General features: G+C 59.2%; 1 protein-coding gene across 1 annotated transcript; it reads left to right on the forward strand.

Moving 5' to 3' along the window:
* Window positions 1–1,169: 1,169 nt before the first annotated feature.
* LOC124242821 (cytochrome c oxidase assembly protein COX19) lies at window positions 1,170–4,180 on the forward strand. The gene is made up of 3 exons (XM_046668158.1): window positions 1,170–1,325; window positions 1,921–2,032; window positions 3,312–4,180. Exons 1-3 carry the CDS (start codon window positions 1,244–1,246, stop codon window positions 3,394–3,396), a joined length of 279 nt encoding a protein of 92 aa, XP_046524114.1. The 5' UTR covers window positions 1,170–1,243; the 3' UTR covers window positions 3,397–4,180.
* Window positions 4,181–14,270: the final 10,090 nt, after the last annotated feature.

A 14,270-nucleotide genomic window follows, 5' to 3' on the forward strand; every position in this document is an offset into this window, starting at 1 on the left:
AGATCCAGGGCGTGGGACTTGTCGACCTGGCACTTCTCTGCAGCCCCCTCAGTTGCTGGAATTAGCTCCTCCTCCTGGCATTAGAAGGAGCTGGTCACGTCAGGGCCCTGGGGGTGAAGAAGCCTGTCCAGAGGGGCCGGCCGGGGAGCTCAGTGCCACTGAGGACCCTGGGTGCTCATCTCCAGGGCTGGCACTCGGCTAGTGCTCCGTAGCAGCGAGGTGGGAGCCTGGGGCGGACGCCCCTCAGAACCTCCAGGAGGACCCGGCCCGGCGACACCTCCATCTCAGACAGCTGGAGAGAGGAAACTTGTGCCGTCCTAAGCCGCCCTCATGTGGTGCTTGGCCGTGGCGGCCGCAGGAAGCTAACACAGTCACACGGCACTGAACGAGCGGGACAGGGTCAGAGAAACGCGTCACTGGGCGATTTCATCGTTGTGTGAACATCGTAGGGTGTCCTCACTCAAACCCACATGGTCCAGCCTGCTACACACCTCGGCTACGTGGTGCTGATCTTATGGGACTCCCCTCGTCTACGCAGTCATAGACCGAAACCTTGTTCGTTATGCGGCGCACGACTTTACTCACTCCTTCTCACCAGGCAAACCCAGGATTAGGCCCTGGTGCCCACGGGGAAAAGCCCTGCCAACACTGGGGAAGCAGAGACGACTGACCCAGCCTGCCAGGACCTGCGAATCTGCCTGCCCTGGGCTTCATGTGGATTGAAGCTGTGTGTGTTTGGACAAGCTGCTGAACCTCTCTGAACTTTCATTTCCTCACTGCTGGGCACCTATCACCGGGCTGCTGAGAGCATCAGACACGGAAACAGGAGAGGCTGGAAGAGCAATGGGCCCACGTGGGGTCAAGGCCTTTCAGAACCCAGCTGGGGCGGGCCCGGGCATCGATGGGCGGGGCCTGGGCGACGAGGGGCGGGGCCAGTTGTGAGGGGGCGGGGTGTGGGCTATCAGGAGGCGGGGCCTGGAGTGGGGGGCGGAGTCCTGGCAGTGAGGGAGGAACCCGGGCACCAGGGGGCGGGACCTAGGCTTAAGTAGGCGGCAGGGGGCGGGGCCTGGGCGGCAGGGGCGGGGCCTGGGCGGTGAGGCCCCCGAGGCGGGGGCGGGGTCTGTGTGACGAGGGGCTGATCGCCGTTCGACGCGCTCGGCGCTCGCGCGGGGCCTGCTCGGCGCTCGGCCGGCCTCCCTACGTACGGCGCGCGTCGCACTCGGAAGCTCCGGGCGGCGCCATCATGTCGACGGCCATGAACTTTGGGTCCAAGAGCTTCCAGCCGCGGCCCCCGGACAAGGGCAGCTTCCCGCTGGATCACTTCGGTGAGCGGCGGGAGGCCCAGACCCCGGCCCGGGCAAGCCGCGCAGCCGGGTGGGCCCCTGGCGTCCGCGCGGGGCGCAGGTGGGGAAACTGAGGCTCGGCTCAGCCCCCCTCCCCCCGCCCAGGGCCTCTCCGCCGTGGTCGGGGGGTGGGAGCCGGACCAGGGAGGGCCCCTCAGGCTGGGGGCTGTGGTGTCACCAGCTGTCACCGTCGTCGAGTCCGCTCTTCGTAACCTCGGGGCTCGGACCCTGGGCCAAACCGGAAATGCCGCGGTCGCGCCCTTTGTGTTTGAGTCTTGGCTTCGGGCGAGCTCTGTGGAGGTTAGGGCTTTGAAATTGATGGGTTTCACACATTATTTCTAGATTGCTCTTTGTTTCCAGACACACAGCCAGGGTCCGCCGGGTGACACCGTGCGCCCGCCCCCGCCCCGGGTCTCCCCGCTGTGGGTGGGCTCGGCCCGGGGGTGGTTTTCTGCGCGTTTCTGGGGAAAACAGGCTCCGGAAGGAGATGCAGCGCTGCCGGGGGATTGGGAGGCTGCGGCGGGAACGCGTCCCGTTTGCACCTGTCGCAGAAGATGCTGTTCCTTCCTCGTTCCAGGCGAATGTAAGAGCTTTAAAGAGAAGTTCATGAAGTGCCTTCGCGACCGCAATTTTGAAAACGCTTTGTGCAGAAATGAATCCAAAGAATATCTGGAATGCAGGATGGAGAGGCAAGTACCCCCCCCAACAGCCGCGGCTTCTCCCACCCCCCACCTGTGCCACCAAAGCGTTTTGGCCCAGGGGTCAGGGCAGTAGCCTCTTCCCGGCCGCGGGCTCGGCCTCCGTGTTTCGGGGCTGCAGACCCTCTGGCGCCTGACATTGAGGCTCATCCGGGTGAATTGTGCCTAAGTCGATGGGCAGTCCCGGGACTTTTTCTTGAGCGACAGCGTTGTCCGCCAGTGCATTGCTTGGAGGATTTTCTCTCCAGATCTGGGAGCTTCAGACCCGTCATTAAGGTTTCGGGATCGTGCACGTACAGGTGCCGACTGAGTTAAAAGATGGGAGGGTTGTGGCACGCACTGCCTTTCTTTCACATTCTCAGACCGTAGAAATATGCATTCTGTGCTTTGTTCCGCCCAGACTCGGAGCTGTTAGGAATGTGACGGGGAGACAATGGCTGTTTAAGAAACAGTGAAAGATGAGGGACTCGTCCTGTCTCCACCAGGATTCACCAGGGCTCCCTTTTAAACAAGACAAACATGTTTCTAACTTGATCCGTTGAGATTTTACTTAAAGTCAGGACTGTTCTAACCCTTAATGGGGTAGAGCGTGTGGAGTTATGTGGTGGGGGTGGAAACGTCTTTCTCTGCCTCTGGAGCCCCCCTCCTTAGCTCACTCGGGAATCTGGTCTTCAGGCAGCCTTGTCTCACAACGGGCAACATAAAACAGTCCACTTTGGCCCCATTTCCATTTTCCAGTCACACACGCAGACCTTCCCCTCACGGCACCATCTGTGGTGCTTCCCAGGCCCACAGGTGTGCTGAGGGCCGTCTGTGGACGTTAGGGACTTTGGGGTGGTGGGCCTTCTTGGCACGTGGCCCTCAGGCGAGGCCCTTGTTCTGCCTTCCGAGCTGTTCGGGCTCACAGGAGCTTAGATCCGACAGAGGGCCACCCTGAATGCTTTAAATAGCGCGCTGGTGGGACCCACGTGTCTGAACGGCTGTCTTTTACACTGATGCGTCTTTACGAACTGGAACTGGGTGAGTGTCTTCTTGGTGCTGCCACACTTTGGAGACAGAGTGTGGGGCCGTCGCGCCCTGTCTGAGCAAGTCACAACGCTCCGAAGCGCACCTTAACCGTCCCTCAGCCGATGCAGTGCCCGCAGCCCCTGCTTGGGGCTGCTCCAGATGGCTTCTCTGGCCTGGGTCCCCAGAGGCTCCGGCTCGCCTGGGGTCGACGTCTCTTTACCATCTTCACCGTTTGCCTGACGACTGTCTGTTTTTCTTTTAGGCAGCTAATGGCTCAAGAACCGCTGGAGAAGCTGGGGTTCGGAGATCTCATAGATGGGAAGTCAAAGACCAAAACCCAGTCTTGATGGGAGGAAGGCCGCCGGCTGTGTCGGGGGTCGTCAGGGACGGAGTGTGCTGCATGGACCTGTCACCCTGACTGTGTACTTCCTGAGGAGTGTGAGTTAGAAAGGGGCTCTTGGAATGTCCTTGAAACAGTCAGATGATGTCAGAGTAGGCATCCTCTCTGTGGTGCACCCGTAGCCAGGATGCGGCTTGTCTCTGGAAGCTTCCCAGATTATTCTGAACAGTTACTGTTCTTTTTAGATTCTCATTTTCCCCAGGGGTGTAAGGCTTCATCTTGAAATCCAAGTATGTGACAGTGTCCCCAGGGAGGCCCGTGACAGACAGGAGGCCAGCGTGTTGAGCACCGACTGGGTCAGTGAGCGGCACCTCGGCCCTCCTGTGAGGTGATGAGTTTCCATGATGAGACTCTGCGCGTCTTTTCAGGGCTGACGTGCTGAACGCTCACGAACCTCTGTTGTGTAGACGGACACTGTCAGAAAACCATTCCCCAACAGAGTGGTTTCCTTTTGTATTTGTAAACATATATGCTAGCTTATTTCCTTTTTTTTTTTTTTAACAAAATAAGTATACAAACTAGGAAGTGAGTAATAGAAGTCGCCTGGCTTTGGACGTATTTGACGTCTTGATCTTTTCTTCATAATGCCCGAATCCCGCGTATCTTTCTGATCAAGGGGTTGTTTTCTGATTTGTATCAGACTATATTTATAAAACTAGATGTTTGATTTGAATAACTCCTTCATTGTAACTCTGGAAAATAGAATGTCAGTACATTTGCGGTGTGGCTTACATGGTCGTCTTCCCGTTTCTTTACTCTAAGAACGCCCACACCTGCCTCTGGGTCCCCGAGCGTGTGCTGGAGGATGTCCTGTAGCATCACGGTTCCATCCACCGGTGCTGAGAGCAGTCGTTCTCGGCCGGGCTGTTTCCAGAATTGACTGCAGGTCATTTAAACCTCACAGGTGTCCAAACCCTCAGCCAGGGTTTCTGGGGTGATTGGGAGTGTGGCCAGGGTTCAGAACCATGGGCAGAAGGCTCTGGGCCTGTTTCCCCTCGGACCTGCCCCCGTCGGTTGCTTTCCCCAGCTCCCGGTCAGCTGGCTTTCGTCCTGGTGTGGCCAGTGGCGGATGGTGTTGGCAGAATCCAGGGTGTGTCCCTTCTGGGCTCTGAGTCTTCTCCAGGCTTTCGAAGGTGGGGGCAGCCGGCCTAGATTCCCACCTGGGCTCCAGGAAGTCACCGCCCTCTGCTCCTCGGCCGTGGGTGGCAGAGGCGTCTCGCCCGCATCTGTCCTCTGCAGTAACGTCCCTCTCTTTTCAGTCCGCGGTGGTGCGTGTCTCCTGGTCGGGCCCTGCCTGTATCACGTCCCTCCCACGGCTGGTTCCATCTCGCTCAGCGCCCTTTACCATGTTCACGGTTTAGCTCCAACTCCTGCCATCTGCAGCTTGTCGCTGCTCATTATGTGATCTCTGTCTTGCGCTTCTAGTTGTGCTGCAGGTTTTTTTGCATATTATTGCCTAGTTTATGAAAAGTGTTGATTTTTTTTTTAAGATTTTATTTTTTCATTTTTCTCCCCAAAGTTCCCCAGTACCTAGTTGTATATTCTTAGTTGTGTGTCCTTCTAGTTGTGGCATGTGGGACGCTGCCTCACTGTGGCCTGATGAGCGGTGCCATGTCCACACCCAGGATTCGAACCGGTGGAACCCTGGGCCGCCTCAGCAGATCGCTTGAACTTAACCATTCGGCCACGGGGCCGGCCCCAAAAGTCTTGATTTTTATTGCCAACTGAGCCATCAAACTATTTTGTGCTTTCTAACAGTACAGAAGGACGCATGCACAAGGTTATACGTTGCGGCCCTTTTTGTAATTACAGAGCATTGAAGTGGCCCCAATGCCCGTGCATGCGAGTCCTCGCATCTCCCGTGTCTCCTCACAGCGGGCGCTGCAGCCGCAGCAGGGAAGTGGGGAGAAGGGTGGGGACCCACACTGGCCAAACCCACACGGAGCAACTTCACACAGGAACATGCTGTGAGCTGAGGACAGCAGAGTCCCAGAGGGTATCTAGTGTGTTAAAGAGAAAGAGAGCCAAGAAGCCATACAGATAGCTGCATATCCGTACAAAAGGGAAATTCAGGAAGGACAAACCACAAACTTCTCGAACAGTCAGGAGCGGGTGGGCAGGCTCACGAGCGCCACCTCTCTGTACCTTTTACTCTCGTTCTGACTCTGGACCACACTCGTGTTCTGCATGCTCAAAACACAAGCTGAGATGTGGGGGGACCCACAACGGAGCACCAACGGTACCAACAGCCCAAGCCCAACCGATTACAAAGGCCAGCTCTGACCAGCCTGAAGGGGCGGGGGGACGACTCGCCGAAGTAACTTTGGAAAACAGCATTTTGACCAAAGCTAGAGACAAAGAGACAGAATTCTGTGCTCTAGTTAGTGAATTTGTTTTTCACACGGACGACAATTCTGAAACTATGCATATTCTAAGATTGAAAAATTAGATGTTGTGGGTAATGGGAGCCGGGTGTGTGGAACTCCTGGTGTTCTAACGTATAAAGGCAGCCAGATGTGGAAACAGATGCAGGGGTGTGTGTGAGTGTGTGCATGCATGAGTGTGCGCGTCTCCATACAAGTGTTCCCCAGCTCCGTGCACCCAGGGTCCTGGAAGCAGCAGCACCCTGAACAGGATGCACGCCCAGCGCCGGATCTTGGATTGTAAGACCGCTCTCTGCCGAAGGAACCAGGGCCCCTCGAAGGGATGGCTGACTCCAGGCCGGGGCTGGGAGAGCCCAAGGTGAGCCTCGACCGTCTTGTGTCGGAAAGTAAGGCACTGCTGCAGAGCAGTGGGGCTTGTCAGAAGGACACAGGCGGCCGCGTGAAGGAGACCCAGTGGCCACATCAGGGACACTGGGCAAGAAAATGAAGACCATGACAGGGTCTAGCCCTCAGAAGGCATTTCCACCCAGGAGCCCCTGCCGGTAGAATGAATAGTGGAATTCATATCAGTCGGGGAGGGGCAGCTCCTGACGCTGACTAAGGCAGCAGGAATGGCGGGAGGAGAGTCCCCGCTGGCACCTTCCTGGGTGATAATGCCTGCAGACAAGGCCAGCAGCCGGTCCTGGAGTCAGTGGGCAGAGTGGGATGGGGAACGGGGTTTGCCTGCCCTGGAGGACCTCCCCATCAGGCCCTTGGTGATGTCACAGGGAACAGCGGGGACCTCACAGTGTGGGCCCCTGGACCGAGCGGTCACCACAGCTCGGGCCCCGATCCCCTGCCCTAGGCAGGCGCAGCATCACTTCTGTGGTTTTCATGCCAGAAATGCCTAACCTCAATCTAATGAGAAAACACCAGACAAACCCAAACTGAGGGACATTCTACGGAATGAAGACCAGCACTCTTCAAAGTGTCAGGGTGCTAAAGACAAACTGTCTGAATTGCTGCCCCCACCCCAGGGGTCCAAGGAGACGTGAGGCTAATCGCTCAGGTCCTGGGCCGGGAAGGGCGGTGGGGGCCAGTCGGCGAGACATGAAGATCTCGGAGAGCTCCCGGGATGTTTGATTCTTGTTCTGTCATTATGTAAGATGTTATTTGGGGAAGCTGGGCTTACGAACTCTGTCCTATTTTTGGAAGTCTGAAATTATTTCAAAACAAAACGTTAAAATATTTTGTACTAAACTCTTTGTAGTTGAACTTTCTATATACACAATTGAGTGAATTCTTTTCTGGAAATAACTTTCAGTGAATTTCAAAAAGGGTATCGCAGACATAAGTGGTTTCAGCAAGTCAGGAGAGGAAGCAGAGAGAGGAGCTGACTTCTTCACGAAGGAACCTGTGGTTTTCTAGATGTGCGTGCTGAAAATGCAGTGCTTAGCGATGCAGACGTCCTGTCTGTCCTGCCAGGCTCCCAGGAGGTATTTTTGGTAGTGCGTCATTTGTCACGTAAAGCACGCGTTTTGTCTCATCGTCAGGATGAGCCAACGGACGGCGTTATGAAAGGCACCGAAAGCCACTTTCCAGAATGGTTCCCCAGTGCTCCCCTTAGGTGGGAGATAGGTCGGAGAGGTCAGAGGCAGCAAGGGTCTGGCCTGGGGCCCCTGCCGCCTGCCCAGGAAGATGAGCCCCACCTTGGTCTGGCCCACGCGCGCCCCTGGGAGGGGGTGCAGGATGTCCCCAGGGCCTCCGCACGAGTCACATCAGGGGAAGCTTGAGGCTCAGGGCTGTGTCCTCCCCTGTCCCCCGTGCGTCCCTGCACTCTGCCAGCCCTGGCCCTCCCAGCCTTCAGGCGCAAGTCCTGTTAGTTTCCTGCTGCAGCGCTGACAAGTGACCACAAGCTCCTGGCTTAAACAACACAAATTTATATTCCTGTTCTGAGGTCAGCTGGGGCTGCAGGGCTGCACTTCCCCCAGGGGCTCCGCGGAGTCCTTCCCTGCCTCTTCCAGCTTCTGGCGGTGCCTGCTCTCCTTGGCCCGTGGCCCCTCCTCCATCCTCAGAGCATCTGCTCCCCGACTGCTTTCGTCCTGTCCTCACGCCACCTTCTCTGACTCTGACCCCCCCCCCCCCTTCTAGGGACCCTCTCGATGACATTCCCCCCGACAATCCGGGATCCTCTCCCATCTTGAGGTCCCTGATGTAACCTCCTCTGCAGTCAGGCTCACAGGCTCTGGGCACGGGCACGGGCACATGGACATCTCTGGGCCATTGCTCTGCCCACCACACCTCCCTGGCCCGTGAAGAGCTCTAGCAGTGGTGTGGAAGGGACATGTGGGGGACACCCTCGGGTCCCTGAGCAGCTGGCTGGCAAGGAGCTCAGCAAATGTCCATGCCCAGAGAAGGCTGGGTCCTGCCCTAGAGGACATGTGCCCCGGCAGCTGTGGGGTCTGTCTCCATTTTCCGCAGCAACTGGTCATGGCTTGGGTTTTCCCAGGGCTGAGTTCAAACCCCACGTTGCTCTGTGATCTTGGGTGCTGACTTTGTGCTGCGCCTTGCTGGCCAACAACGAGAGTGGGTGTGCACTTGATAAACAGGGTCAGAGGGTCAGGACCAGCCATTGCCTGAGTGGCCTGGCCCTTCTCCCTGGAGCGCTGGTCCATCTAGATGTTTCCTAGTCTTACGTAGACAGGGAGGTGCTCGGAATCCTGTACAGCAGGTGCTCACGACGCCTGACCAGGTGACGGATTGTTGGCGCTACGTGGCTGTCCTCTTCGTATTTTCCTTTATGATTATGTTTTGTGACAAGCGTGTGTTATTTTTATAGAAACAATAAAATCATTAGTTTAAGAAAACCCACTGCGTTTAGAGTAATTTTATATCATCTATGAGTTGCATGCCTGTGGCTGTAATTGTATATTGTCCATAAATAGAGCCCAGTGTATCTTTCCTGGTGAAACTGCTGGCGTGCGTGTTGGAACGTGACACAGCCCTGCTGGCGTCCGCAGAGCACATGGGCCTGGCGAGGGGCAGCCTGATGTCCCTGCAGTCGTCGGGATTGGCCCTTTGAGGGAGGGGCCGTGTTGTCTGCCCCTGTGTCCCCGCAGGAAGCCGGCCCTCGGCGCCCCCGCACGCGGGCTGCTTTCTGTCCACGGGGCCCGCTTTGTGCTGGTCTTCACTGGCAGGGAAAGAGGGCCTGTCTGTGGTGCGGGGTCCCCTTGTGAGATCAGACACTTATGGATGAGAAGGCAGGGGTTTTATTGTGGCCAGAGACGCTCGAGTGGCTCTGTCGGAGCCTTGTGATAAATCGAGGGCTCTCCATCCTCCTCTGGAGGGACATGGTTGGGTTTCCCGGTGGCTTGCATCCCGTGCTGCCAGGCTGCCAGGCGCCTTAGATTTGGCTCTCCCACTGGTGGCCTGGAGGACGTTATCCGTCAGCTTACTTCCATTAGGGGACACACACCACGTGGCTGTGCCCACCCTGTGCTACGGGATGTTCCGACCCCGCTGTCATGTGGCGGCTGCTGTGCTCCCGGGAAGGTGGGAGTCTGGGTAGCATCGGCCCTGTGTGCGGTGCTGGTTGAACTGCTCCTCCGCGGCCCGTGTGGGCAGGGAGGACCCAGAATGCTCAAGGTCAGGCAGAGCAGGCCCCTCCCGGTGCTGGACTTGGGGGGTCAGCATGGTACAGGGCCCCTGCAGACCTGCCGGTGGTCCAGCTCCTGTCTGTGGCCGCTGGAAAGTCCTGAGAATTCCGTACCACAGCACAGGCCTCAGGCCTCTTGTCCCCTTGCCTTTGGAGGGCCCTCCAGCCTCTGTGCCCTGGTTAGCTCTTTTGTCACCTCTGGCAGGGCTGTCTTTCTGGAACGGCGCTCCCCTCTGGGTGTGCTTCACCACCTCTGGCTTCTGCAAAGTCAGGCCTGGTCCACCCCTCCCTCCCCTGGCCACAGGGGAGCCCCCGCCTTGTCGAGCAGAGGAGGGGCAGTTCTGGTTCTGTGCAGGCCCCGACAGTGTGGGCGTGGGCAGCTCGGAGATAACAGTAGCCCGAGGAGGCCTCCAGGTCCTGTGACAGGAGAGAGCTGGCCCCAGGAGCCACCCTGAGGCTGGGCCGTGGGTGGGAGGGAAACCTCCAAGCCTGGCTGCGGGTGACCTCCTGGGCGGCTCGGAGCTCAGGCTGAGCAGTCAGGCTTGACCCCGTGCAGTGGCAGCTGGTCATCAGAGTAGCCGTTCTGAGACCCATGTCTGACCAGGCGGGAGAGGGCCCTCTGCTCCCAGAGGGAGTGGAGCGAGCGTCCGGGGGTGTGTTCTCTGGAATCACCCTGCCCCTGCCCTATGCACAGCGAGCTGCCCCCGGCCAGGAGCCCCTCCAGCATGTCACCTGGGCTTCCAGTCCCCGGCACAGGCTGGGGGTGGGGATTTGGGGCAGGGGAGCTGTCCCCTGGCAGAGGGACTGCACAGGCCAGCTGCTTCTCAGGAGCACTGCTGTCGTCTCTGGCACACGTGCTTGCACACTCGGGCTCGCTCCACGCACAGTTCACTGGGCCCGCGGGTGCCGTGTTCTCTGGTGCACCCGCGTTACTCACCCTCTTCCCCCTGCCCGAGCCCCTCCCTCCTCCTCCTGGGGGACGCCCCTAGTCCCTCCAGGCCAGGCCTCAGTGTCTGCCCGCTGTCGCTGGGAGAGGTTCTCAGCTCCAGGGAGGGGCTGTAGTCGGCCTCACTGACACAGGTGGAGGGCCAGAGTAGGCTGTGCTGGAGGCGCCCAGTAATATCTGTGGAACTCATTGCTGTCGTCCAGCACTGTGGACGCAGCCGGGAGACAATCAGACAGCAGACTGAGTGTGCCCACAACTGCCCGGAAACCAGCGTCCAGTCAGCCCCTGGTCAGCCTGGAGCCTCCTCACTCGTCTCCTTTCTCCCTGCAAGTGGGAGGTGGCAGACGGAACCCTAGTTACTGCTGCCGAGCCCTGGAGAGGGACCGTGGGGATCACGGGCCAGGGAGTGCCCCGTTCCCAGTCTCATCCTGGCGCTCTCGAGGTTTGGGTGAGCATCTGTCTCAGAAGCACAGGTCGGCCCTGGCCCCTCCATCGTGGTGGTGGCCCCGGGAGACTCCGCCCTGCTGGGAGCCGCTGCGGAGATGGTAGACTGACTGTACAAAGGCTTCGTCCGCGGCCCGCCCCTCAAACCCTCAGGAGCTTTCCTTGCATCCTGCCTTGGCCTGCCTCCCATGTGGCTCCTGCTCTGGACAGCCGGCTGTGACCTCTCCAGGCCCCACGCGTTGGGGGTTCCAGGTAGAGCTATAGTAATGGGGCTGCAGCAGCTGGGGCGGGATACCGCCTCTCTTCCAATCCAGGGACGCCTCCACATGGCTCCTTGAGGGGACCTGCTTGGGCTTCCTCACTGCACAGCAGTCTCAGGGCTCCAGCAAGAGGGTGCAGCCAGCAGCGTCAGAGGAGGATGTCACTAACTGTCCCAGGTTCCGGGGAGGGACATAGACCCACCCTCTGCAAGGGGAAGAGTGTGCCAACTGTGTCACAGGTCTTGAACCCCAACATGATCTGGGGAGCGTTCCCTGGACGGGGGCTGAGGGCCAGTCCTGGCTCTGGGGCGGGAGATACTCAGCCAAACCTGAGAGAAAGCCCAGAGGCCAGAGGAGACTCAGGAACAACAGGCCCCCCCGCCCCCCCCCCCGTACCACGTCCCCATTGCCTGCAGCACTCTCCAGGGCTCAGCAATAAACCCGCAACTTCCAGTAGCTTCCGGGGGCCTCCGTTAGCCAGGGTTCTGCTTGCCACCTTCCACATTTGGATTTACAAACCCAGCTGCGGATGGGACTCTGAGCCACGTGGGGCCTTCCCGTGTTTCTGACCGCGCTTTCTGGATGCGAGGGGAAACGGTGCATTTGGGCCCCGGGGACGGAGCGCAGCCTGGCGATGGAAGCTTTGGGCTGTAGAGTGCAGGCCCCGGGGCGGCTCCCGAGGGGCCAGCAGTGTTGGAAGGACAAGGGTCTGGATGGGTGTCGGGGGCTGGGCTGGGGACACTCCCAGGGCGGGGTCTCTCCTCCAGGCGTCTGTGGTGCCCGGGGTGGATCCTTCTGGAGATGCCAGGCTGGGGTAGCACTTTGGGGAACAGACTGGGCCACTGAATTGCAAAAGCCCCATGATGGATTGGTGCGGGCCACCCACTCAGGAAACCCACTCTCCTTTCCCTTCTTCCCTCTGACCCGGGAACAGCGGCGCCTTGGGGACAGAATGTGGTGGTGCGGCGGCCCCTGCCGGACAGTGGCGGCACTGCAGTGCCTGAAGAGGGTTGCCTGGAAGGCACAGTGTGTATGCACTGGGCCCCACACTCTGAGAACTAGAGACAGGACCAGGGCTGTGCGCCCTCAGACCCCAGATCCTCCTGACATGACGCTGGGTGGGGGCCGGGGGCTCGGAGAGCAGGCCAAGCTGGGGCCCATCCACACCGTGCCCGCTGCCCCGTGCCAGCACCTCTGTCATGTCAGAGCAGCTTGGAGCAGCTCACTGGGCACCACAGCAGGCAGTGACCAGTGGCAGGGGCTCCCCGTCCATACCCAGACCGCCTGCCCAAGGGCAGGGGCTGCGGGGAGTGGAAATAGGAGCTGGGTCCTGAGGGAACTGTTGCGACAAGACGACACAGGGGTGCTGGGAAGGGGGAGCCAGGGGAGGACTCATTCCAGGCCAGAGGGCCTGTGGACAGCATGGCCCCGGCCTCCCAGCACCTGGGGCCCGGGCCTGGGGTGCAGGAGTCTGTCCAGCTATGGGCGACTGAGGCACATGGCCTGAGAGAGGCCTGGACGTGGTGGCCATGGGGCCTGGGTTTCTGAGACCACCCTGGCCAGTTAGCCCTCACTGGTTGTAAGCTGCCCCAAACTTAGCTTCAAACAACTGCAGCTTGTGGTTACCGTTCTCATCTCTGGGACCGGCTTTGCCATCAGCTCTAGGACCGGGTCTGATATCAGCTGTGCTCAGCGCTGTCCTCACCAGGCGGTACCTGAGGCTGCTCACTTGGGTGGCTGCACCTGAGCTGGGAGGACTCCAGCAGCTGAGGCTGATAGAGCCGACCAGGCACCACCCTCTCTGGGCTCTCGCCACGTGGCCACTGCAGTCTGGTGGCTTCAGGAAAGCTGGGCTTCATGCTTCGTGGCTCAGGCTCCCAAGGAGAGAGAGACAGAGACAGAGAGATAGAGACAGAGAAAGAGACATAGAGTGTGCAGCCACCAGGCAGGAGCTGCGTCCTGCTCTGACCTGGCCTCCGAAGCCACAGGCGTCCTGCAGCCTTCCTGCACTGGTTGGGGCAGTCACGACGCCCACCCAGATTCGAGGCAAGAACATGGATCCCATGGATCCGTGGGAGGTGGGAAGAATGTCAGTCATGTTCTAGAAGATGAGGTGGGAGGGAAGACAGAGTCCGAGACAGATGACTTATTAGATGGCTGGATGGGTGGATGAGTGGGGGACAGACAGAGGGATCGTCTCTGGGAGATGGGCACCCCGTCTGAGGCCCGTCCTGCTGTGCTGGCTCACGGCCTCGGGCGCGGCAGAGGCAGGCGCTGTCTGCAGTGTGGGGAGCCTGACGAGCTGCGCCTGCCCCCACGCCTTCCTGAGCTCTTCGAGGCTGCGAGGCTTCTCGGCCTTCCCCGTCTGGGGGGTGGGGGGTGGGGATGCTCATCTTGGCCTCAGCCCTGCGCTCTGGTCCTGGAGACAACCCTCAGGAGATGTGAGACCCAGCCCCTCCCAGCCTCAGTCTCCCCACCTACTAAGGGGCATGATGTCAGCCTCTCGTGGGGCTGCTGTGGGGGAGATGAAGGGCCCCCTTCATTCCGTGGGGGTTGGGTGGGCTCAGCACAGGGGCCTGTGGCCCCAGGTTCAGAGCACAGACGTGAGAAACACAAAAGCTGCTCAGATCTTATTTAAACACAGGGCAAACACTTCTCAGACCCGGGACCTGTGTGAACAGGACTCACGTGAGCAGAGTCACACAGCATCTGTCCTTCTCTGACTGGTGTATGTCACTGAGCATCACGTTTTCGAGGTTCCTCCACGATTAGCAGGTGTCAGTGCCTCATCCCTTAATGTGGCTGCGTAGTATTCCATCACTGACACACTACGTTGTGTTATCCATCATCCGTCGGTGGCCACTCGGGTCGTTTCCGCCTTTGGCTGTTGTGAGTGATGCTGCTGTGGACATTCATGTACCAACCTCTGCGTGGGTGTATGTTTTCGTTTCTCTTGGGTGTGTCCCTGGGAGTGGCTGGCTGGGCCACACGGCAGCTCTGGGTTTAACTGTTCGAGGAACCACCCGCCAGACCGTTGCCCACAGCGACTGCACCATCTCAGATCCCATCACTTGCTTGTGTGAGGGTCCCGATTTCTCCACGGCCTCGCCAACCCTTGTTGTCTTGCCATCCCAGTGGGCGTGGGGGTGTCTG

Source organism: Equus quagga, chromosome 7 (assembly GCF_021613505.1).
Source record: "Equus quagga isolate Etosha38 chromosome 7, UCLA_HA_Equagga_1.0, whole genome shotgun sequence".
Lineage (NCBI taxonomy): Eukaryota > Metazoa > Chordata > Mammalia > Perissodactyla > Equidae > Equus > Equus quagga.